The 22,440-nt window shown below is 45.1% G+C and overlaps 3 protein-coding genes across 3 annotated transcripts in view; all 3 read right to left on the minus strand.

Annotated features, from left to right (window-relative positions):
- Positions 1–368, minus strand: part of ARL9 (ADP ribosylation factor like GTPase 9) — a 6,300-nt gene extending 5,932 nt beyond the window's left edge. The window contains exon 1 of the mRNA XM_027635430.1: positions 77–368. The gene's annotated coding sequence lies outside the window, so the exon portion shown is untranslated. The remainder of the gene's footprint in view (positions 1–76) is intronic.
- A 1,623-nt stretch (positions 369–1,991) lies between these two features.
- On the minus strand, positions 1,992–15,715 carry SRP72 (signal recognition particle 72). Its single transcript, XM_027635427.1, has 19 exons — positions 15,545–15,715; positions 14,445–14,565; positions 12,584–12,707; positions 11,677–11,820; positions 10,808–10,919; positions 9,723–9,754; positions 9,044–9,168; positions 8,892–8,949; positions 8,582–8,713; positions 8,059–8,187; positions 7,482–7,554; positions 6,844–6,908; positions 5,775–5,870; positions 5,206–5,309; positions 4,590–4,667; positions 3,801–3,938; positions 3,517–3,554; positions 3,050–3,209; positions 1,992–2,248 (listed from the first exon to the last, which is right to left on the minus strand). The coding sequence occupies exons 1-19, from the start codon at positions 15,651–15,653 to the stop codon at positions 2,074–2,076; spliced, it is 2,013 nt and encodes a 670-aa protein (XP_027491228.1). The 5' UTR covers positions 15,654–15,715; the 3' UTR covers positions 1,992–2,073.
- A 1,578-nt stretch (positions 15,716–17,293) lies between these two features.
- Positions 17,294–22,399, minus strand: LEPROTL1 (leptin receptor overlapping transcript like 1). Its single transcript, XM_027635601.1, has 4 exons — positions 22,287–22,399; positions 21,996–22,071; positions 20,375–20,561; positions 17,294–19,772 (listed from the first exon to the last, which is right to left on the minus strand). Exons 1-4 carry the CDS (start codon positions 22,300–22,302, stop codon positions 19,656–19,658), a joined length of 396 nt encoding a protein of 131 aa, XP_027491402.1. The 5' UTR covers positions 22,303–22,399; the 3' UTR covers positions 17,294–19,655.
- Positions 22,400–22,440: the final 41 nt, after the last annotated feature.

Raw genomic sequence — 22,440 nt, forward strand, 5'->3', positions numbered from 1 at the left:
CGACCTGCGCCACGAGTGGCTTTTCACTGTCAGAGAGGCCACGCGTCCCCCACGACTGCTGCTGCCCTCTCCTTACCCCAGTCCCACGGGATTTGTTCCCAGCTTGCCTCTGTCTGCGCACCCATCTCTGGCGCAGCAGTCAGGCCACTGTCCAGGCACTCGGGACAGGCAGTGCCACAAGTCAGCGTTTCCATCAGGCCAGAGTTTCATCCAGGTTTGACCAGAGAAGAACAGCGCCTTTTGAACAGAGCTGCATTCTCCAGAAACTGGAATGCTGTAGGACAGTACTTTCTCTCCTGAAGGCACCAGCTGCTTGCTAAGAGGAGGCACATCGCCCAGGGAAGTAATTTAAAAACAATACTCTTTGTTCAGCACTCACTTGGCAGCAAATGGCTCTGGCAGCCGTTCATACAGCTGTTTTCTTTGTGCTCATTCTTCTCACTCAACAACACACTTTCAGCCCCCCTTCCAGATACTCCCAGCATACAGAAAAGGAAATAAAAACTGGATTCTACTTACTAGATTTTTACTCCATGGGGACTCAGGATTTGGTTGTTTTTTTTAAGCCACGGTAACATTTCCCTTGCCCCCTGCTTTTTCAGGCCTTTGCTTTAAATCCTTTCAGAGGCAGAAGCCTTTGCCTTTTGGGCTGACGTCTGAAAACTCTCTCTGAGGTGCTATTTCTTGCACCTTGACAGTCCAGGTCTGGAAAAATGTTTTGGCTACATTCAGATCAAACCAGAAATTTCAAGATGGGTGTTGAGAGATAGTAGTTGTTAAACATGAGTAAGTTTTCAGCAGAATGAGTTACACAGAGTTATAATTCTGTGTGATGTAGTATGCTGTTTGCTTAGCTTTACTTGCTTAGCTGGATTTGCTGAAGTCTTGGGCCACAAGCTGTGAACTTACACCTAGACACCTTTTCAGCTGGAATGGAGTTAGTTTTCTTAGTAATTTTTCTAGTAGCTGGTACATTGCTGTTCTGTCTTTAGTACAAGAAGCATATTTATAACACACTGTTTTTTTCATTGTTGATAAAGACGTTTATCCTAAGCCAGCTTTTCTAGTTTTGCATGCTTTTCCAGCAAGCAGGTGCACCAGAAGCACAAAACAGAAGATAAGGAGACAACAACCATCAGCAGTAGTTGCAACTTCACAATGTAAGAACAGTTAACAGCCTTCCTGCATGGACACAAAGAAATACCTCACTAAAGTGTTAAAGATCCAGACCAAAAATACCCATGGACCAAGAGGCAAGTGCAAGGTGTGTGTAGGGCAGGTGCATAAGTCTCAAAGGTATAATTGCTTGGGGATTTCTTTGTTCTGGGTCCCTCTCCAGAGTCAGCCAGCTTAAGCTGACCTGCTGCTTTACCATTCAAATTATTTATTTTTATAAACCCAACACCTGAGAATCTGCTATGGGAAACCTACGGTCGAGCCCAAAGGAGGAAGAAGTGCACTTGGGACAATCAAGCACCTTGAGTTCCCCCTTGTTTTGCCAAGTCCATTAGAATAAGGCAGCTGGCTTGCAGAAAACAGGACAATGAGTCAGCTGCCATACACTTTGCCATGCTTTCTCCTTATCCCCCTTCAGATTATCTTCTCTTACATGATCTAGTCCCGATGATGCTTTCCAAGACGCTTTGTGCCTGTGCTCTATGCGGGTCAATGACTGACTGGGACAAGACATAAAACACAGTGCTTGCATGAGACACCATCAGATGCATTATCAGATAAATCTGCTAAATGCCTAATTCAACATATGCAGGAGCATAAAACTACATTTCAAGAACAACTTGATTATCCCACATCTCTTTTGGCAGCCTGGACAGATTTCTTCGCAGGGGCTAGTCTGAGTTTGGCAACAACCCCAGGCATGATGGGGGCAAATGTGAGCAAGGGAACTTGGTGGGCAGAGACATCACAGCACCTATACCAGCCCATCTTCCCCCAGACCACTGATAGGCAGGACAGAGATCCCGATGCCAAGAGTCTTTCGCCAGCACTTTCTTTTGATCTTTATTCTGCAACCAGCATCACCTACTGAAGGAGAGAGGTTACACATCCTGCTTTTTACCACCCTCCTTTAGCCCCTTTCTTTTTCTTCTGCTGCTGTTTCTTCTTGGTGGCTGCAGCACCAGCAGGTTTTTGGTGCCTGGGAGGGATGACGTTACTTGTAGCCGATACAGCTGCGGCGCTGCCAGGCCGAGGGGAGGTAGGTGGGCTGCTGGCAGTTCTACTGGCATCCCTGCAGGGAAGACAAGAGAAAAGAGATACCACGTGGGTTTACAACGACCTGCAAGATGTGGTACTAATGCAGGAAGCTGACAGTGAAAAATACAGCTGCCCCATAAGATAGCATTATGTATGGGAAGGCACTCATGCAAGATCTTAAATAAGCTTCAACATACAGAAGGGCTGATGGATAATGGGAACATGTCTCAAAGACAAGGCAGTCACCTTCTAGTTGATGTTCACTAATAGTTTAAGTCCTCAACAACAGAAGTAAGGCTAACTTTTGAATATGGGACAGCTCATGCAACACACAAGAAGTCTTTCAGGCCCCCACTCTTAGGCAGTGGAAACCCAGCATCCTTTCTCTCTCAGATGCTAGTGTCACTATCTTGCCGTCCATACATAAAGGTATTCCCTGATTCCACCTCAAATAATGTGTCAACTTAGAAGGAAGTACAGTGTTTTCTCGAATCATGGCTAATGGTTCTCCAGCTGCCAAAAGACTTGAAAGCAAATAGCTGAAGAGGAAGCATGCAAAATTCATCTTATCATCAAAGCTAGATAAAGCACATTAAAGGACTATGGGAATTTTATTTGCACCATGGCACCTTCAAGTATGCCTATCATATCACTTTGGTTTTCAGCAACCTATAGGGAGAGCAGCTGGTAGCAGGTTCAAGCAGCAAAGTACAATTTCACTTGTGCTATCTGCAGTTGGTGTGGGGAAAGAGCCGCAGCAGAACAGCACAAACCCATCCCTCCCAGCAGCCCAAGAGTGATTCCCTGCATCAAGCCTTGCAAAATGGGTACTTACAGTTCAGATGAGCCAGCTGTGGTTGAACCCTGAGTCCCCTTGCCAACCTGCTCCTTCTTCTTGCCCTTCTTCCGTCCACGATAGTAGGAACGCTCCCGCATTGGAAGCCACCGCTCAGGGTCAGGAGTCACCTTGGGGTCGTAGTTCTTAGGCAGCTTTCCTGCAGAACATCCAGTGTCAGGGAATGAGACTGGGGTCAACACACTAGTCAGGAACATGCATGGTATGTCAGTAGCCAGGCAGTGCAAAGAGCCCAGCAACCCACATCATCCTATCAGGGTGTTGCTCTCACTTCTATGAAAAAAATGTCCCATCCAAACAAGCTATCATGAAGATCTGCGTTCACAGGGACCCAGTCCTAACAGGGGGCTCTGGCTCCTGGGGAGCTGGAGGCTGGCTATTTGAAGAAACAATCTGGAGAGCTCCCTGGAGCTGTGCTATGTCAACAGCTAGGAAATGCAACTTACCCTTCTTTTTTTTCTTCTTCTTCTTCACTTCCCCTTGTCTGAAAAGCAAGAAAGGGAATAGACATTGTGACACAGCATGGACAGAGCAGACAAGTCAACTGAAAACTAGCTCTGGAAGAAGCTAAACCATCTCTCTAAGAACTTGGTCTGTTGCTACATGAAACTTCTTGCAGTTAAACAACAGGCTCCCTTTTCACCAGTGTGCCTTCCACAGCTATGCCACCACCACACCAGGTGTGGTTCCCGTGCCACCCCAAAGAAGGATGCACCAGAGCCTGCTTTACCCTTGCTCCTTCTGCTGGTTGTCTCCAGTGAGCTTCCCAGCTTTCTTCCGAACATAGGTTGCTCCATGGGAGTTCTCCAGCGCATCGACATCTACTTTCAGTGACAGGGTGTCTGAGGAAGGCAAGTGTTTGCTAAGACTGCAAGGGAAGAGTTCAGGGATACAAACGAGCAAACATAGACCCAGTTTTTTTCCAGACAGCGAGAGGCAACTTCAGCTTGAATAAATTCTAAATTCTATCTGTTTAACAATGCAGACACCAGACAGGCCTACTGGGCTAGTTCTGTCTCTCTCACCAGGTTCTTACACCAGTTGGGATGAGCTGCTTAATTGCCATCTGCCTTATTTTTCCCTCTTTAATATGGGAACAGAAGGAGTAACTTCCCCCAAATGCAGCTAAAGTGACAAACGCAGTATGTGAACCCTATTTTGGGTGAGTGAGACCTTAGTCATATTTTATCAGGCACAGTCCTGCATTACTACCACAGGTTTAAGATTCCAAAAGGAAAGATGAAGGTGTTCTATTTTTTGTTCCACAGAGTCTTAAGTTATCAATTCTCAAAGAAAATGCAGCCAAAGACAAAAGGGGCCGGAGATCTCACCATAATCAAGTCAATTAGGGAAATAATGTAGCTCCAGACAACTTGACCTGGATATGTTGCTGTTCTGGAGATGTTCCTTGCCTTTCTTCAGGCGGGAGTGAGTCTGAAGTCCCCACACAGCTGAAAATTCAAGTGAGCAGTGGCCAAATACCTCTTTCTTTGGTCTGATACCACCATCAAAAGGATACACTTTAGCTTTTTCAGGGTCAACCAGGGAATAGGCAGAGATGAGCTGTGCCAGAGTATGCACATCTTTTGGGTTTTGCCTTTGTAGGGGAAAAAAAGACAAAACAGAAAAGGACCAAGTTACCAATGTTACTGATCCCAAAGACTGGTATCACCATGCAAGAGCTTGCTGCTGCAGCACAGCTGCTGTCTGTGGGGACAGGCATATCAGCCTGTGGTCTCCTCCACAGCACATCACCAAACATCACTAGTGTGGACCCAGTAGCAAAGGCAAGTTAACAGTTCCCCTAGCCCCCAAAATCCCATCAAGTGCACAATAAAAACTAAAACCTAAACATCCAAGAAAAAATTGTGCATCCCAGTCCCCAAAGCAAACTTTGCTGTACACAAGAGGTCTCTGGGACAAGTCTACCAGGTTTTCAAGTGAACATCAACTATAGATCAAATGAATTCTCTCTCCTCCTTCCAAAATATAGCTTTGCATTGAGGCCCCCGTGCAGAAGCAACTCTAAAGAATGGCTACCAGTTAACAAATTTTGTGTCAGATACTGCCTGCCACCAGACAGCTTGCAGAGGACTCTGGGTTGAGACCTGCTGCTCAGCAACCACCCAACTCACTTCCAGAGCTCTTCCAAGTCGCTGATTGCTTCCTTCTTCCTGCCATGCTTTAGTTTGAAGTTGGCAGCTTCCCTTATCAGTGACAAATGGACAGGAGACTTTGGCTGAAAGACACAGCAGCCATAATTAGTTCCTTATTATCACAGCATGAAGCCCAGCTCTAGCTGGCTTTAATGCCCCTGAGACCTGGCCAAGGAGAACTGAGTTAGCATCCTATAATGCAAAAAATAGACTGCCTTTGCACTCTGGGATATGAGGTAGAACTGCCTGGGAAAAGGCAGCTTGCTGCTCCACCACGCTGTCTCATCAGGGAGAAGCCCTGATTGCTACATTCGGGCATCCATTGCCACCACTCTCCTAATTTGACAGGAGCTGCTGCTCCCTGTTTGCAAAACATCTAAAATAATGTAACAGTGATAAACAAATGTTCACAAAACAGGAGCTCACAGGTCTCCATAACTCCAACTGGATAGCTGCTGGGCTATGCAGCAACATGACAACCCGAGCTGGACTAGCTAGAAAAGACTGGGACACATCCTTTGCACATTAGCTTCTCTGGTCTGACTTGCCTGGAATTGCTGATACCACTGGATAGCCTGTGTGAAGACCTCAATTGCACTGTCAATATCCTCTTCATGACTGTACATTGTCACCAACGCAGACACCTGCAAACATTCAAGAGCAGCATACAGATCTTCATGCAAGTTGTTTATAGCCTGGGGTCAGCAGTTAAATGATAGGATTTCCCAAAAGCAGAGTCAATGTGAGCTTTCTGCTCTGTCCCTAAAAAACAGCTGTGGTAACAGGCAGGATACACAGGCCAGATCTTCCTACCCAGGTCCCTCCCCAAAAAACGCCCCTACCATCTTTCTCCTATGGTACAAACCTACGACTGCATCCACTGAACAAACCTTCTTGTCTTGCCACTTTATCTGCTTACCACTGGACACAGTTTCATTAGAAACCCTTTTTTCTTCCTCTGTTCTCTATTCCAAGAGCCATGAAAAAAGATGAGAGATGATACAGACACCATCTGTCTGCCTACATCCCAGTCACAACCAGAGGTGACCCAGGCCAAGGAGCTGCTATTGTTGACTGCCCCTACAAATTACTTTGATCATTCGCCCTTGCAATTGGAGCAGACCCACAACTGTCAGCCCCTGCTCAAGATGCTTATGCTGAGCACATGAGCACTTACAAGGTCATCAAGCTTTCCTGGATACCACATGTGGATATGCATGCAGTCTGGGGTGATGCTGTGGGGATGAAACATATGGCACTTTCTCCCTAAGGCCTGTTGTCCTAAAGCTGCTTCATAGTACATACCAGGGAAGGAGTTGCTCCAGTCATGCTATGCAAGTAAATCCAGGCAACATGCAGGTCTCAGGGACTATGAGGGAGTGGGAACATAGGCAGAGAGCATCCCTGCTGACAGGCAGAGTACTTCTTTGGCTAAGTTTAGGCTACCTGATGCAAGTTATAATCCCACCTTTGTCCAACACAAGGAAGATGGGCTCAAAATCCCTGTAAACACTCAGGTCAAGTGAAAACCACAGGGAAGAGGCAAAAAGGAGCAGGCAGTGCAAAGCTGTCCTACATGGGAAAAACCTCACACAGTTTGGACTGAGTTTTGCTTACCATACCAGGCTTGTGCTGCAGTTCTTCTATGCTCCTCAGGATCATGCAGGCTTTGGTGACACTGCCTAGAAGAGAGACAGGGAAGAACACACTCTAAGTGGCATGGCAACACTTCATCCCAGCAGAGAACTTTGAGCCAAAGGTAAACAATGAAGACAGAACGATTTCCCCTTCTCAGATCATCTCCCCCTTTCCAGAGTTAAGGACAGGCCTCTACACAATGGACATTTCTGCCCTTGCCACATTCCACAAGGGTTCAGGAGCAAGCTTTTGCAAGCAGGGTCTTCTCTTCCAGGTGCAACTCTGTACTGCTTGACTGTACACAGGAATGGTACCATTAGGGAGCCACACACTGCTCCCGAGATTATCCTGCCCCCGAAGAGATTCCTGCCCCCTATTATTCACAAAGACCATGGGCATCTCTGGAAGTGATCTGTGGAGCCTGCATATCTGGCCATTAAGCTATAAGCACTATCCTGCCAGAGGCATGTATATATATTACCTGACTGAAAGCAGCTCTGCTCCACACCTCTGTCACAACAGTGACTGCAGCAAAGACTGCCCTGAAGTCTGTTTTTCTCATCCCTTTTAGCATTATCATGTATAGACACTTCCCAACAAAGAAGGACAATTAATACCTTGAGCAATTTTTAGCTGGGCCATCGTCAGCTTGATCTCAGCTGCATTGGCAGGGTGCTGGTCTGCAAAGTCCTGAGAGTCAGAAGAAAGAACAATTCAACTTGTGTGTGGCCACGAGGCTGTTGCTTTGGTGAATCATATCTCATGCTCAGTCACGGCAAGCTGGCAAGAGCCAAGGGAAGCTTTCTGGCACAGGCAGGCTTCAGCACACAGCAGAAGAGTGCCAGTGAGCCACTGTCCTTTCAGATTTCTGTCCCAAGCCACTCATTTCCTCCAAAAAGAAGGGTGTTGCAAACTGCTTGTAAGCAGAGCAGCAAAGACTACCGCTTACCCTAGAAGAAGTGTACTACAGCTTCCTAAGCATAAGAATCAGAGGTGTAAGGGAACTATTTCCCTTTAAAAGCAGCATTGTTCAGTTGGGTGTGAAGGCCTTCCAACAGCATTAAACCAAACCAAAATAAGCAGTCAGATACCCCTGGAAATTTAAACCAAACAAAACAAACTAAGGGAAAACAGCAAAGGAGAACACAAAGCACAAGTTTAAATGGAGCTTGGTAAAACTTCCTTTTAACCTACCTGCAGAAGTGCCACGGCCTTTGCGTGCTGCTTCTCACGACACAGTTGGGCTGCCTGGATAAGCACAGGGAGCAGATGCTCAGGGCTCTGTGACTGCAGGCTTGCTGACAGCTTGCGGCACTGATCTGCCTGAGGAGTGGGAAGAGAGAATACACTTATCTCAACCTCTGCAAGCATCTAACACAGGGCTAACATACCTGCAGTACCTAAGATATGCTTGTGATGACTTCCCTGAAAGGAGTACACAGAGCCAAGAACAAGTCCTCCTAGTGGCACTTCAGATGCATCTAAGACCACTCATATCGCTTTTATCTTCTAGTAATCTCCACACAGTTCTCCCTACAGCAATACTCAAGTCACTAAACAGTCAGCCAGTTGTGCTTTTAGGGATGATTTTATTTTTCTGCTCAGTTATGTGCCTAAACCAACTGGTCTTGTCTTCTGACAGAGAACAGCCGCATCTCCCAGTCAAACTCCTGTGGAGTAAATCTGTAGCTACTTACTGCTCATCAGCTTCCCCTACCTGGTTAGTGTACATTGCCAGCAAAGCTTTGTTGAATTCAATCGCCTGGAGCTGTTTCTTGGAGAGTTTATGCTCAACACCCTCTGCATTGGTCAGCTTCACCTTTTTCTTTGAGTCAAAGACATTTTGGTCCTAGGGAAATTGCACATCATGAGAAGATTTCACTATATTCCTTGAAGAAGAAAAGGCCTCTGGGTCTGAAATTTAACTACTATTTAGGAAAAAACTTTTCCAGTTATCTCCCCTTTCTCCACAGAAGCAGAGAAGCAAGCTGAGTAACTGCATCAAAAGCAGCAAGCTAATTCTATACCTTGTTAATTGTGATGATGTTATTTGCAATGACAGCAAGAAGTCCTACATCTGTTGGCCTGCAGACAAGAAAAGCAGAAAGCATACTGTTATTAAACAGTGGTCTCTCTACAGATGGGAGGTTGAGCATTTGTTTTTAAAAAAACCCCTTACTTCAACTTGATTATTTGATTGTAGAGCTGTAAAGCATCCTCTGTACGACCCTGCAGTTGCATGATATAAGCCATCTGACCATGAATAATAGCCAGCTCAGCCTCAATGTCTTCCTCTGTCACATCCTGAAGAAAAATCAAAGTAAAAAAGCTGCTATGTCACCTCTCTTACCCTGGCTTCTGTCTGCTGGCAAATGTCTATGAGTGTTCTTGGGCAGTATTAACAGCAAAGTACTTCAGCTACTACAAATGAAGGTCGTAGCCACAGCACAAACAGAAGCATATGTGGGTTAAACTGGGAGAAAAGAAAACTTCACCTGCTCCTGTGAGAACCTGAAAATACTCTTGTGTGCTGAATCTGCCCCTCTGCTCAAACCAGTGACTGATTACAAATTTCCCGTTTCTCACCACCCACTCAGCGTGTTCATCCATAGCAGGAGTAGGTTACAGGGAGCTTTCAGACAACCTGTACCCATCCTACCTGCACCAGCACAGGCAACTCTGCAAGGAGCACAGCCACAAACAGCTTGCAGTGTTCGCTACCCTTCTGCAACAGCCACGATCGCTGCCCCAGCCTCACAAGCTGGTCCCAGCAGAGCAGCACTGGCTCTCCTCTGGCTCTCTGCACTTTGTGACCACATGGCACAAAGCAAACACTCTCCAGAACATCAAGAACTTACCGAGTCTTCTGACAGCGACTGGCGGCACAGCTCTAGAAGGAAAAACAAATTGAAAACCACAATTTAGAAGGCTTTAATGGGGGGGGAAAAGGCTAGAAGCATGGAGGAATAGATAACTTTTTTCATGTATTGCTGAAATTCTGCAGCACTACAAGGACATAGGAGACTGCAAGTTTGATGATGGATGGGACTGAGCATGAGATACTGTCCCTCCCAGAGCTGCCTTCTGAGAGCAGAGTCATATGCTCATTTTCTCTCCTGAGCAAATTTCCTTACACCTAGCTCCTGATCTTTTCCACAAAGATCACTCAGCTACAACTGCACACCATCTTGGGAGTAATTTTAAGTGCTGCAAGCCTGCAATATTGAGATTACATCACCCTTTATGGGGCAGCAATTCCGTTAGTTTTCAGAACCCACACTACTCACTTCTTAACTTTCTCATATACCTCACCAGAACATCACTTGTTTGCTCTCTTTGACGCCTGTCAAAGCATATAGGTTCTTCATCAAAACTGGGACAGAATTGACCTATTTATCTACAAGAGCAACTAGATCAGATAGAAACTAGTCCTTCCTAGTTCCCACCCTAACCTTTTTTTTTAACACATAAAATCCCTCTTCCATCCCATAGAAAAAAAATCCTCTTGTAAAAAAAGCTCATTTATCAGCTTACATTAATTTCATACCTAATTCATACCAAGAAGTATTTTCAATTTTTATAGCATATGTTCAAATATACACTCATACTAACAAAATTAGGAGTTAGAATAGATGAGACATCTCATGCTTATGAGAATAGATTACACTCACATCTACTTCCTACTTTAAAAAACTGCACAAAGTTATTGAACACAAATCAGGGGGTTGCAAGAGAGCCAGGAGATGGTACATGCTGCACAGCTCTGGAAAAGAGATCCAGAGGAACATTTCTACAAAAACACCAGTTGTGTCAGGAACTTAAAACAAATCCTGATGCTGGCCAGTTTTTAAATTTTCAAAACCTCTTTTCCTCTGATTTGTGTCTACAGAGAGCAACGGCTCCTATCACACAAACCTTCCCTCTCACCTCACCATGTTTTTACCTTCTGCTTTCTGTAGTTTTTTCATTGCTTCATTCAACTTTCCTTGCCCAATCAATGCACATGCACTGTTATAACACAGCTCGTAGGTAGCTTCTCGAAGGCCCAAATCTTCCTACAGTGAAAAGCAAATGTAACATTCAATAAATGCCAACTGATCTGTACAGATTTGACAAGCAGCGGACACAAATTATAGTTTTCACGTACACTTAAACTAATCCTTGCAAAATAAATTTAAGAGGCAATTTTAACAGGGCACACCCCTGGCAAGTAAGTCGCAGTGCAAAGGACCTTCCCTCACATAGTACAGAGTCAGAGGTAACTGACAAGGCAGCAAGGCAACTCCACCCTGAACTTGGGGACTACTTAGACTGCTGCAAGAGGGCAAAACTGCTGCTCTACAGAGTTAGAAGGTGGATCTACAGTGCTGAACAGAAAGCTGAGCACGCTATGCACACCTTGAAGGACAAATATTTCTAAACAGATGTGAACATTACAATCTGCACTGTTCATTAACAAAAATATTCCCAAGCATGGCTGGGTGATCCAAGAAGTTAGCTTTTACCCTGGGCAAGAAGGTAATGAGAGAAGTGCTAGTCACCACAGGTGTTCTGCCCAATGCAGGCTCAGAGAGATCTACTTTCTGCTCTGCTGTGACATCTACAAGTCTCCTAGAGATCAAAGGTGAAGTATAACTCATGAACAATAACAGCATTTATTCCTCCATAGAGGAAAAGCCACTAGCTGATTTTCAGTACGTTCACAAGTCATTAAGAGACAGGAACACATTTCTGTCCTGTTTAATATCTATAATTCCATATCCTTTATTCCTTGGCTCTCACTCACACACATAGACACACATACTCACTTACTGGCACCACCTTCTCCCATGTGCTTTGTGCTGCCACAACAGCAGAGAGGTTGGTTTTTCTCTCTTCCTCATACTCATCCTGGGAGTTGCGGATGAGATCCCTGTATGCAGCCAGACAATCATCGTAACGCTCCAGTCTGTACAACTGAGAAAGGGAAGGGGTTAGCCTTCAGAACAGTATTTTCCTGGGCATGCTGGTAACTACAGCCTCCTTCCTCCCTCCCCATGGACAGGGGCAGCAGAGCATCATATGCTGGACATGACTAATATTGCATCTACCTTTAAGGGCAAACTATATAGATTATATTTGCAAGGACTCAAGCAATGACACCAGATACCTGCAAAAAATGACACAGCTCTTACTCCTAAAACAGCTTCTTTAAAAGCAGCAGTTTACACAGTTTTGTCCTCAAACAGCCTTCTTCCAAATTAGATCGCCTCTCTAAGAAAGAAATTAAATGAATGGTCTTTCATGCAGCTGAGAGAATTCTTCACAAAACTGTTCTGATCAACCAGGGAGAAGAAACGAGAGAAAAAACATAACTTCTTTCCTGCTGCACTTTTAATGCCCGAGATGTCAGGTTCCACAAACCATTCCTGGACAAATGGCTCAACCACAAACAAATCCCATCAGATCTCTTCCATCCTCAGCCATATGGCTAATACCAGGCCAGACCCAGGAAGGGAGTGGGAGTCACAAATTGCTTTGGTTTAGTGGGGATAAAACAATGACTCTCCCTCCAACAAAGCCACCTGAAGCTCCACAGAAGTTTGAGCAGTTGGAACTGTACCTGCCCTTACCTTCAAGGCAGAGAAGGAAATTCTGTCCCCATACTTGCCCCTCATTAGAGGAAGGACAAGGCATCCAGCATATGAAACTCCCAGCAGGAAGAAAAGCTTGTAATTACCACTTGTCCATAAAGCTCCTTCAGCTTGTCTGTCTGCTGATTGGCACTCTGAATGGTCTTGAGAGCACTTTCAATACGATTCAACCTGTATTCACAGTAGGCCTTCTCAAAGGCAATAATGTCACTGCAAGGACAAGACAAAGGCTGACAGCATGCACTGTAGTTTGCATTCAAAAGCATTCACCCACATAAGCACACTTGTTTAATCAGCCCTAATTAGTTTCAGACTGCTACATAACCCAAAATCCAAACACATGATCCCAGATTGCTGAATTATGTATCCGTTGAGCACCAAAAGTACCTTAAACCTACTTTGTGTTCAACAGAGAAAGCACATCAAAACTTCACCTAAAAAGAGGTTCCTTTTCAATGGCCTCTCCAGACAAACAGCATTCCAAATCCTCTCCGCCCCCACCTCCTACTGATTATGCTAATCAAATGCTTAAAACGTGGAACAATACCAAACCTCATTCCATGACTTTCTTAAGGAGAAGGTGTATCATTACAACAAAAGATTGTTACTGCAAATTTTTAAAGACAATTTACTCACACAGAGAGAGGAAAGAAAAGGTATAAAATACAAATCCCTCTTACAGTCTGATATGAACACAAACATAACATTAACCTATTCTGAAACATCAGCGCAGCAGAACTGCAGCAAAAACTGCTAACATAAAATGGGCTTCAAAGCAAGCTCACACCAGCAGGGAAGCATTCCCAAAAAAGCATTCCCAAAAAAGCCAAAGGAAAGTTAATTAGTGATTCCTTTAGTTCATGCCTGGGGCCATTTGCTATCAGCTTTTCTTTGCCTATTTAAAATGATCTCGATTCAACTGAGTATTAAAGAAGTTTGAAAACAAATTAATGGCATTCAGAATTAAAGAAAACCAGTGGGCCACCCTCAGCACAGGACGGGACAACTTCATGTCAGAGAAAGAACCACCACTTTCCTCCTCTGCAAGACAGAGACAGAAACATAGCAGAATGAGGCTAAAGAAATTATAGGAAAAACTCTGAAGCCAGTTGGATTTAAAGAAAATATTCCTTCTCCTTACCATATAATTAAAAACTAAGCTAAAAAACTTGAATTAACCCCCTTTTGTCCCAGGAAAGAAGGAATTAGTGAATAAGGTAATTATTCAGATGTGAACATAAATGATGGCGTGTTTCATCACAGTGATACTTCACCACACTTTTCTGGGAAGTTCCTTAATAAAAGCAGTATCTGAAATACAAAAATTTTGCTGCCAGGCAGTTCTTGGGTAAAAATTTTTATCCTAGTCGTTGCACAAAGAGCATCCTTATTAGGAAGGAAATCAGTCTTGTTACTCAAATGAGAACCTTGACTTGTCCTCAGACACAAGTTGTCTCCAAGGTCCTGATTTTGAGAGGATGCACAAAGGGCTGGCACCACCACAAAGGCTGAGGCAGTACCTTCAGGCTGGCAAAGAAAAGGACCCCAAGGAGCAGTATGGTGAGATAGCCAAGCAAAGCCAACAGTTTGCTGCCACTGGCAAAGGTTCTTCCCTTCTCTCCTCACTCCCACTGACATCTGTCCCCTTCCCTTGTATCAGCTGTGATACTCAGCCACACCAACAGGCAGCATCAGCACATGGAGGTGGCTGAGAGCTACATCAGGGACAGTCCCTTCAATAGTGAGAGCAAGATGTTAGACTGCCTCAAACTCATCCAGACCCATAATAAACCAGAGTTTCACTGAGAAGACCAATCCCAATGTCTCTGAGCACCTCCTGGACTTTATTTTGCTGCCTTATAGTCCCCTCCACTGAAGCTGCAGCAGCTTCTCAAGGACTTGACTTAGGGTTTCATATTTTGTAGAACACAGCAAAACACAACTCACCTGGTTAACACTTTAGTGTGGGTATTGATTATGCTGAGAGCTTCCTTGAAGTTCCCATTCTGGATAAGACACACTACTTTACACTGAAGCGCAGTCACATCGTCTTTGCTGATCTGCAGTACTGCAGGGGAAATCAGTTTCAATACAATGATCCAACTGACTATAAAACACACCAAGGCTTTGTAAGAGCCACATGTTGTTACAGGTGCAAAAACCCATCCCAGAGGGCGGTCATGTCAATTTAAAAAGCATGGCTTACTTTGGTTCATAAAAGAATTCAGCATAAATACTGGAATTACCCGAAGTGACCACTGTGCTAACATGTCTGGAACAGAGCTGCACCAAAGGGGCTGGACAAACACCTGGACAAACCTTTCATTGGCATTTCACTTTCAGGCAGAGATCACAGTGCCAAGGCCTGAGTGCCACGTAAAGCATACTGAGGAAGGACAACAGCTAGTACAGAAGATCAGTGTGGCTCTAGATAGGGAGTCACTTTACACACTAACACTTTCTGCCACTGATAAACAGGGAAGTAGAACTAGGAGAGAGACACGGGTTTTGCTATTTGATTTTTTCATGTGATGCCAGCTCTGCCAGGAGAGGAGAGGAATCCCTACTCTGCACAAGCAGCAAAGACAGAACTTTTAACCATTACATGCCTTATACAGCAATCCCCTTTTGGATGCCAAACTATCAAAAAACCACAACCCAACGTGGACTCTCAGCCCCAAGCAAGTTATCGCTCCCAAGCCAGTCAGTCCATAAGTACACCACTCCTCCAGTTCCCAGGGGGAAAAGCACTCCTTTCCCCCACGATCAAAACGGAAGGAAACCACACGAGCAGCTCCGAGGCTTTGGATCACACCAAGGGATGCATGCGATGCAACAGAAGCACCTGCTGGTCACGGCTGCCCGTCTCGCCTCTTCCCCAGCACAGTCGGACCCGGCAAGGCCTTTTCCCGCTGCCTTGCTCCCGGCACGAAGCCTACGGACGGACACCCCTCGTTCCCCGCCACACGGCAGCGCCCCTGCAACAGGCCAAGCCCGCCCCGGCAGGGACCGGGGATCCGCAGGGCGGTACTACCGCCCGCACTCACTCTTGTTGACGGACTTGAGGGCGCGGGCGAAGTCGCCGTTCTGCCCGCAGCGGTTCACCTCGCTCCACAGCCCTGCCGCCGCCGCCGGCCCCGCCGCCGCCGCCGCCATCTTGGGACCGGGACCGGGACCAGACACACGTCGCGGGGGCGGGGGCTGCGCCGGAACCGGAACAGCCGAGCGGGGCCCCGCCCCCGCCGCGCGTCACCTCCTGACAGCCCCGCCCCCAGCCGCCTTCACCCCGCCCGCCTCCCGCACAGCGGCGGGCAGTGGGCACCGAGGGATTGACCCGCTGAGCTGGTGCACTGTAGTGATGTTCGTTTCCTATTCTTCCGTGCAACATTGCGAGTATGACGTTCAACAAGGAGGGCAAGTGCCGGATTCTGCAGCTGGGACAGGGCGACCCTGAATGTACGGACAGATTAGGGAACGACAGGCTGGAGAGCAGTGGGAAGGGACCTGGGGGTCCTGGTCGACGATAAGTTGAATATGAGTCAGCAGTGCCCTGGCAGCCAGGAGGGCCAACTGTGTCCTGGGGGACATCGGGCAAAGCATCGCCAGCTGGTCGAGGGAGGGGATTGTCCTGCTCTGCTCTGCACTGGGGCAGCCTCACCGTGAATATTGTGTGCAGTTCTGGACACCACAATATAAGAAAGATATTAAGCTATTAGAGAGCATCCAAAGGAGGGCAATGAAGATGGTGAAGGGCCTTGAGGGGAAGCCATATGAGGAGCGGCTGAGGTCACTTGGACTGTTCAGCCTGGAGGAGACTGAGGGGAGAGTTCATTGCAGTTACAACTTCCTAGTGAGGGGAAGGAAGAGGAGGTGCAGACACTGATCTCTTCTCTGTGGTAACCAGTGACAGGACCTGAGGGAATGGCCCGAAGCTGAGTCAGGTGAGATTTAGGTAGGATATTAAGAAAAGATTTTTCACCCAGAGCATGGCTGGGCAGTGGAAGTGGTCACAGCACCAAGCCCATCTGAGTTCAAGAAGCATCTGGACAACACTCTCAGGCACATGATGTGATTCTTGGAGTGTCCTGCACAGGGCCAGGAGTTGGACTTGATCATACTTGTGGGTCCCTTCCAACTCAGTATTTTCTCTGATTCTATGATTTATTTTGATTTCATGAAAAAACTGTATGCAGCCGTAGCACCGTAGTTATTGCCAAATTACCTCACTCCTCTTCCAATGTTTTGACTTAAGAAATGCAGTTAATATTTTAAACAACCTTTTCCCCCTCTTAGAATAAACAAAAAGAAAAAAAAATTAACAGATATGACCAAAGTGTGTGTGTCAGGAGAGGGAAGGGAATGATGGCTCACCCCAAAAAGATTTTCCACCAATTCCCATTACTTTCTTCTGTTAAAGACTGACATCACTTTTCAAATTTCAGAAATGCCACATATCATTACAAATATCACAAGGGATGGGGTTTTTTTAAATAAAAATTGTAAAGTTATAAATACGTCAGAGAGTAAGGGAGGCCGTTACTTTGTATAATTCCAGCAACATTTCAGGATTTGGCCTTCAAACACAAACTTGAGATAAAACTCCAGGTGTGAGATACAACCAGCAAAGCCAGTTCAGTACAACTAGTACAGCACTGGACACTCGAGCCTCTCTTTATAGAGCAGCCCCAGGTAAATGACACAAATACTCACTCTGAAGGACTAGTGAGCAATCTGGTGTCATCTCTGTCACAGGAATGACAATCACATTAAAGAAATGAAAAAGAAAAACCAATTAATACGTTAAACAAAATACTCCTTTTATTAGAGTATTTTTGATTAAACATACAGAACTCAAGATCGCCATTTAAAATTTTTATCGCTCAAAGTTTTTCCCTCTAGAAGGATGGTAATGCTATCTCAGTGCATATTATATGGAAGGATTATACCTCTCAAGTGTCTAGCTCACAAATCAGAGCAATACTGCCTGTACTTGGTGTGCAAGCAAAGAAGGTAGTGCTGTAATGCAATTAACAAACAAAAAAATGCACCACCAATACATACACAGTCAGCTCCGTGGCCAGTGATCCAGAGGGTAGCATCATATGGAGAAGCAGGCTTCAGGAGCGAAGGAGAAAACAGTTCCTGACCATGAAAAAGGTGTTGGTAACAGATTCAGATTGGTACGTGTCCTAAACATTCCTCCTTTGCAAGGACTGCAAAGGACTGCAACTTTCGCCACTGGTTTGGAAGATTTTCTTCCTCCGTTGTACTGGCACAGAGGGGATGAAAGAGGGGATGAAATGTGACCCTACAGCCCTCTCGCAGCTCCAAATGCCACCATCGCAGGCAGTCTGGTGAACCACTTACTTATGGCTGAAACACCATCTGCTTTGGACTGGCTTCTGCACTACAGCCTTGGCACCTACTTGTTCCTCTACCAGCACTGACAAAATTGAGCTCTTGTTTTACCCACAAGACATTAACAAAGCAGAACACATAGGCAGTGACACCCCTGCTGTCCCCACCTGCGGGTTTCAGTTCCTTGAGCACATCATGCAAGTCGCTACCATTACTATCAAACCTTGCAGACATTCATATACAAATATGAATATATACATATATTCAAGCTTTATACTTTGCATCTGCACACAAATTCTACAGCCAAGACCTGCAGTTCTGTGCCTTTTCACACTGTTAAGCAAAACCTAAGCAACTTTTAATTACGCATGGTTAAGATTCCTAGACTTTTTTTAAAGAATTGAAAAATACCATTTAGAAGTATGTTTGGTCAAGTTCATCACTGCATGTGGTACAGTCAAACCTGGTTAAGTGGTACTCATCAACTGTGTTGTGACGGAATGTCTAATGGCAGATTTCTTCAAATGAAAAATCCAGACAATTGAGAGGTATGCATAAAACCTGTCTTAAATATTTGAAGCTACATGTGCGATCTTACAGAACACAAGCTACAGTTACAGACATAACATTAAATCTTATCAACCAATAGTGCATAAGAACTTAAAAAGAGTCAAGTGAAATCAGTTCAGCCAGTGACTTCCAAAAAAGTCACTCAACCGCATTGTGAGGGGAAAAAAAAAAGCAGGGGGGGATCATTCTTAGGCAGGTTTAACACAACGTTTTAATCTACATTTTAAAAGCTGTTTTATTATATATATATATATACTATGTATAAAATAAATTAAAAAGGGGGAGGAGGAAATAGCTTTGTATATGCTTCAAATTAACATAGACCAGTAGTTCCATAAATGAACATTTTACCATCTTTGTGGTAAAAAGTTGACATAAAAGTTCAAAACCATACAATACTTATAAATAGAAAGAGTTCAAAAGATACCTTTTTTAAAAAATGGAATTTAAACATCATTTTCCCTTCCCCTACAATACACTTTAGTTTTGTACGTCAGCATCAATACATTTACAGAGCATTTGAATGTCACATCCACAGAATCAATAACAAAGCAGGTAAAAGGGCTAGCAGTGTTAAAATTTAGGACTTTTCTCCCAAATAACTCTACCTGCTCCTCAGCCTTGTCCTGAAATGAAGGCTATCAACATTCATCGCCCGGTATGAGGTATGGGCAGAAGAAAATCTGCAACCGGTACTTTCCAACCCGCCTTGCCTCTAAAAATATAGCTACAGTATAGCAACAATCTGTTGATTTGGAAATTGACAATGGTGGTGGACAATCTCTTACTTCCAATCAGCTTGTATATAATTTAATCCTGGTATGTAAAAATAATTAAAACTGAAACATAGTACTAATGCTTAGCTTAAATAAAAAACAACCAAAAAAACCAACCAAAAACCCCAACTTTAAATCTTCTTTGAAACCATGTTTAAATGTTCTTGTTCCTGATTTAAAGCTTCACATAAAACACCGGACAGAAGGATGACAATTTTAAACCAAGAGAGCACCTAAAAACATACCATAGGTAAAAATGAAATCAATAATCTCTCCACTTCATAAAAACATATAAACCCTGTAACAGTAGTACACTCAGAACGAACAACGTGAAAAGGAGCATCTAGAATACTCAAGAGGCTTGCTACGCTACTTCTCTTTATTGCCCATTCTCTCATTTGTATGGATGGCCACTGCATGACAAGATGCCTGTGATAGTTCTCTTATCTTCCTTTCACCACTGCTGCCAGCTGAAGTCGTCATTGCTGCCAAAGACCAAGAAAAATCCTAGGATTGTGGCAAAGATGACTGTATTCCCCGTAAGAACAAGTGCGCACGCGCCCCAGTAAATCTGTGAACAAGGGGAATTTAGTTAGACACATTTTGAACTGAATACTGACAAGACAAAAGGCAACATCTTCCTGTCCCATTCTAGACAAAGTTCAGTAACATGCCCATGATGCAATAAGGTAATATATCGTTATTTGTGGTTACACTGAGAAGGCTGGGTTTACCTAAAATTACTCTATCAATTCACAGCCAGCCAAGCAGCACAACAAGTTTTTTCTATCCATACTCAAAGTGTTGGCTAGCAGGCACAGCTGTTTTGGTGTATAAAGTAGGGCTAGGCTACAGCATCAAACACATCTGCGGCCCAGTTTTATTGCCAACCACTCTGTAAGACTTTTTTAAACAGACATTTATTTAAGGTCTTCAAAACAGCAGCAGATATGCCAGCAACAAAAAAGGATGTTTTCCAGGGAGAGTGAGGGTGTGAGACATTCAAACTGACCGTCTGAGCTGTATTATTCTGTTTCCACTGCAAACATCTTAAGTATGCAATTATAAGAGTTGTTTAATGCATGAGCTTTATCTTCAGTAAAAAAACCCAAACATCAAAAACAAAGTTTTCTAGGAAAAAAAAAAACAATCATAGGTTGAAATGTTACTAACCAGTGCTGCTCTTGCAAACACTATTGGTAGCCCAAACGCTGATACCACAATGCCTGTTGTAAGGAATATTGCTAGCTCCTTGCAGGCATTACTTGTAGCATCTGTGTCATCTACTAATCTTCTTGCTATGCAGTACGGGATAGGAGACAGGATGTAAAAAAACAGAACAAACAGTGGCCAGTACTGGCTGAAAAAGAAAGGAGAAGAAAAATTTAAGTTAACTTGATTGTCTTCCTGTCCTTCCTAAAATCAACACAAGGCATTTTCCCCATCCAGCATCCACATTCAGGAAAGACAGACACAAACCCAGAGAAGGCAAATCCTTTGCTTTGGAACAAGCTGACATTAATCCAGCAGACTATGTTTGTGAGCGGCTTCAGCTGACCTCAGCGGCAGCAGAGCTCACTAACAGGATATTCATAAAGCAAGATTTCACTATGCAAGCCTAAATCTAATGCCACCTCACAAGACAAGCTTAACTCCAAAGTTTATCCTGTCAGCTGTGCTTAAGAATTGCAGAGATACCTTTGCAGAGCCCTTACATCATTTTGGCCATAGGCTTTCAGTGCACACACGTGGGACAGAGCGTCATTCTCAGACAATACTCAGCCACCATGGGGAACCAAGACTTTTTTTTCCCACTTTTTTTAAAATCTGAATGCAACCAGCAGACACCTACAAAAACTACACCATTGTTTTGGCAACACTCTCTTTTTTTGCTTGCAGCTCACCAGACTAGATTTCTCAGGCACACAAACGCAGGTGCGCATTGTTTCAATAAAACTTTATTGCAGCGTTTGAAGGGCAACTGCACAGTGATCTCCTTCCCAAGGGTTTGTGTCACCAGCACTGGTTTTACATATATCATGGTCGTATATGTAGAGAACTGCAATTCACAACCAATAACAGGTTATTTAATGAATGTTATTTAACATTCAGTAAGTAAGTCAATTTAAAAGATTTTCTGTAGAGTCAGCATTCACTTGCAAAAAGTCAAAGCCACAAGTATAACTACTTGCACTTTTGGTCTGCTACTTTGTATCTCCTGAGAACTAAAGGATAGAAATGGACATACCCAAAGTACAGGTAGCAACTGCAATCACTCCAGATGCTACATTACCTGCGTGGGACACAGTGAAAGGTCCACCTGACAGTCACTGAGAGCCCAGCTACCACTATGCAGCCAGAGAAAATGCAGATGCTTCCCTGGATAACACACACTTGCTGCCTACCTCAGGAGTTCCTGTTTGTTTGTCAGCCACAGACAATAGCTGGGACATGTCAGGGCAGTGTACCCTTTAATAACAGTCTGCAGTCAGGCCTGGTAGCTTAATTTTTGTTGTCACCACTTCTAAGGTGAATTAAACCCTGGATGGTCTTTTTTTCAAACCCCAGTCTTTCGAAGCAGAAAAACAAAGGCAAATCCCAAGACCCCTCCCACACAGAGAGGACTTCTCAATCCACAATTGCCTTGGCATGCAGGGGGGTTGGACTAGATGATCTCCAGAGGTCCCTTCCAACCCTAACGATTCTGTGATTCTGAAATGACGAAATCCAAACCACTGTGGGGTTAGTGACACACAAAACAAGACACAAAGAACAGGAAGCGAGTGCACGTTACTTGTATTGGGGAAGGGCACATCCGAGCATCAGGAACATCAGTCCGACCGCTCCGCCGAAGGACAGGCTGATCAAGGCTGCAACGAGAGCACAAGCGGACCGCAGATGAAGGGCGCGACACGCCGCACAAAACACCGAGCGCGACCCGCAAACCAACGCGGGGCTCAGCGCGGCCCCGCCCGCCCGGCACAGGGGACACGGGGGGGGGGAAGGAGCACGGGGGGCTCCCGCGGCGGCTCCGTCCCGCACCCGCCCCTGCCCCCGAGGGCCGCCCCGCGCCCCCCGCGCGCACCTTTGATCCCGGCCATGGCGCCGCCTGTCCCGCGAGCCGCGCGGCACCGGAGGGGCGCGCGCCGGGAACCGGAACTGCCGCACGGAACCGGAAGCCGCTTCCGGGAAGGTGGAGCGCCCTGCCCGCGTGACGCGCGCGCGCGCGCGCGCGCGAA

The sequence above is a fragment of the Corapipo altera genome, unplaced genomic scaffold (genome assembly GCF_003945725.1).
Source record: "Corapipo altera isolate COAL_440 unplaced genomic scaffold, ASM394572v1 22b, whole genome shotgun sequence".
NCBI classification, from domain to species: Eukaryota; Metazoa; Chordata; class Aves; order Passeriformes; family Pipridae; genus Corapipo; species Corapipo altera.

Excerpts from the sequence above, each read along its gene's own strand:
- SRP72 (XM_027635427.1), bottom strand. The coding sequence starts at position 15,653 with ATGGCGGCGGCGGCGGCGGGGCCGGCGGCGGCGGCAGGGCTGTGGAGC. Across the intron at positions 10,920-11,676 it reads CATGGGAGAAGGTGGTGCCA|GAAGATTTGGGCCTTCGAGA; the intron begins GTAAGTGAGTAT and ends TTTTCACTGTAG. Across the intron at positions 3,555-3,800 it reads AACCAGCAGAAGGAGCAAGG|ACAAGGGGAAGTGAAGAAGA; the intron begins GTAAAGCAGGCT and ends CTTGCTTTTCAG.
- LEPROTL1 (XM_027635601.1), bottom strand. Across the intron at positions 20,562-21,995 it reads TGTGCCCTTCCCCAATACAA|CCAGTACTGGCCACTGTTTG; the intron begins GTAACGTGCACT and ends TTTCTTTTTCAG. Across the intron at positions 19,773-20,374 it reads TGTTTGCAAGAGCAGCACTG|ATTTACTGGGGCGCGTGCGC; the intron begins GTTAGTAACATT and ends CCTTGTTCACAG.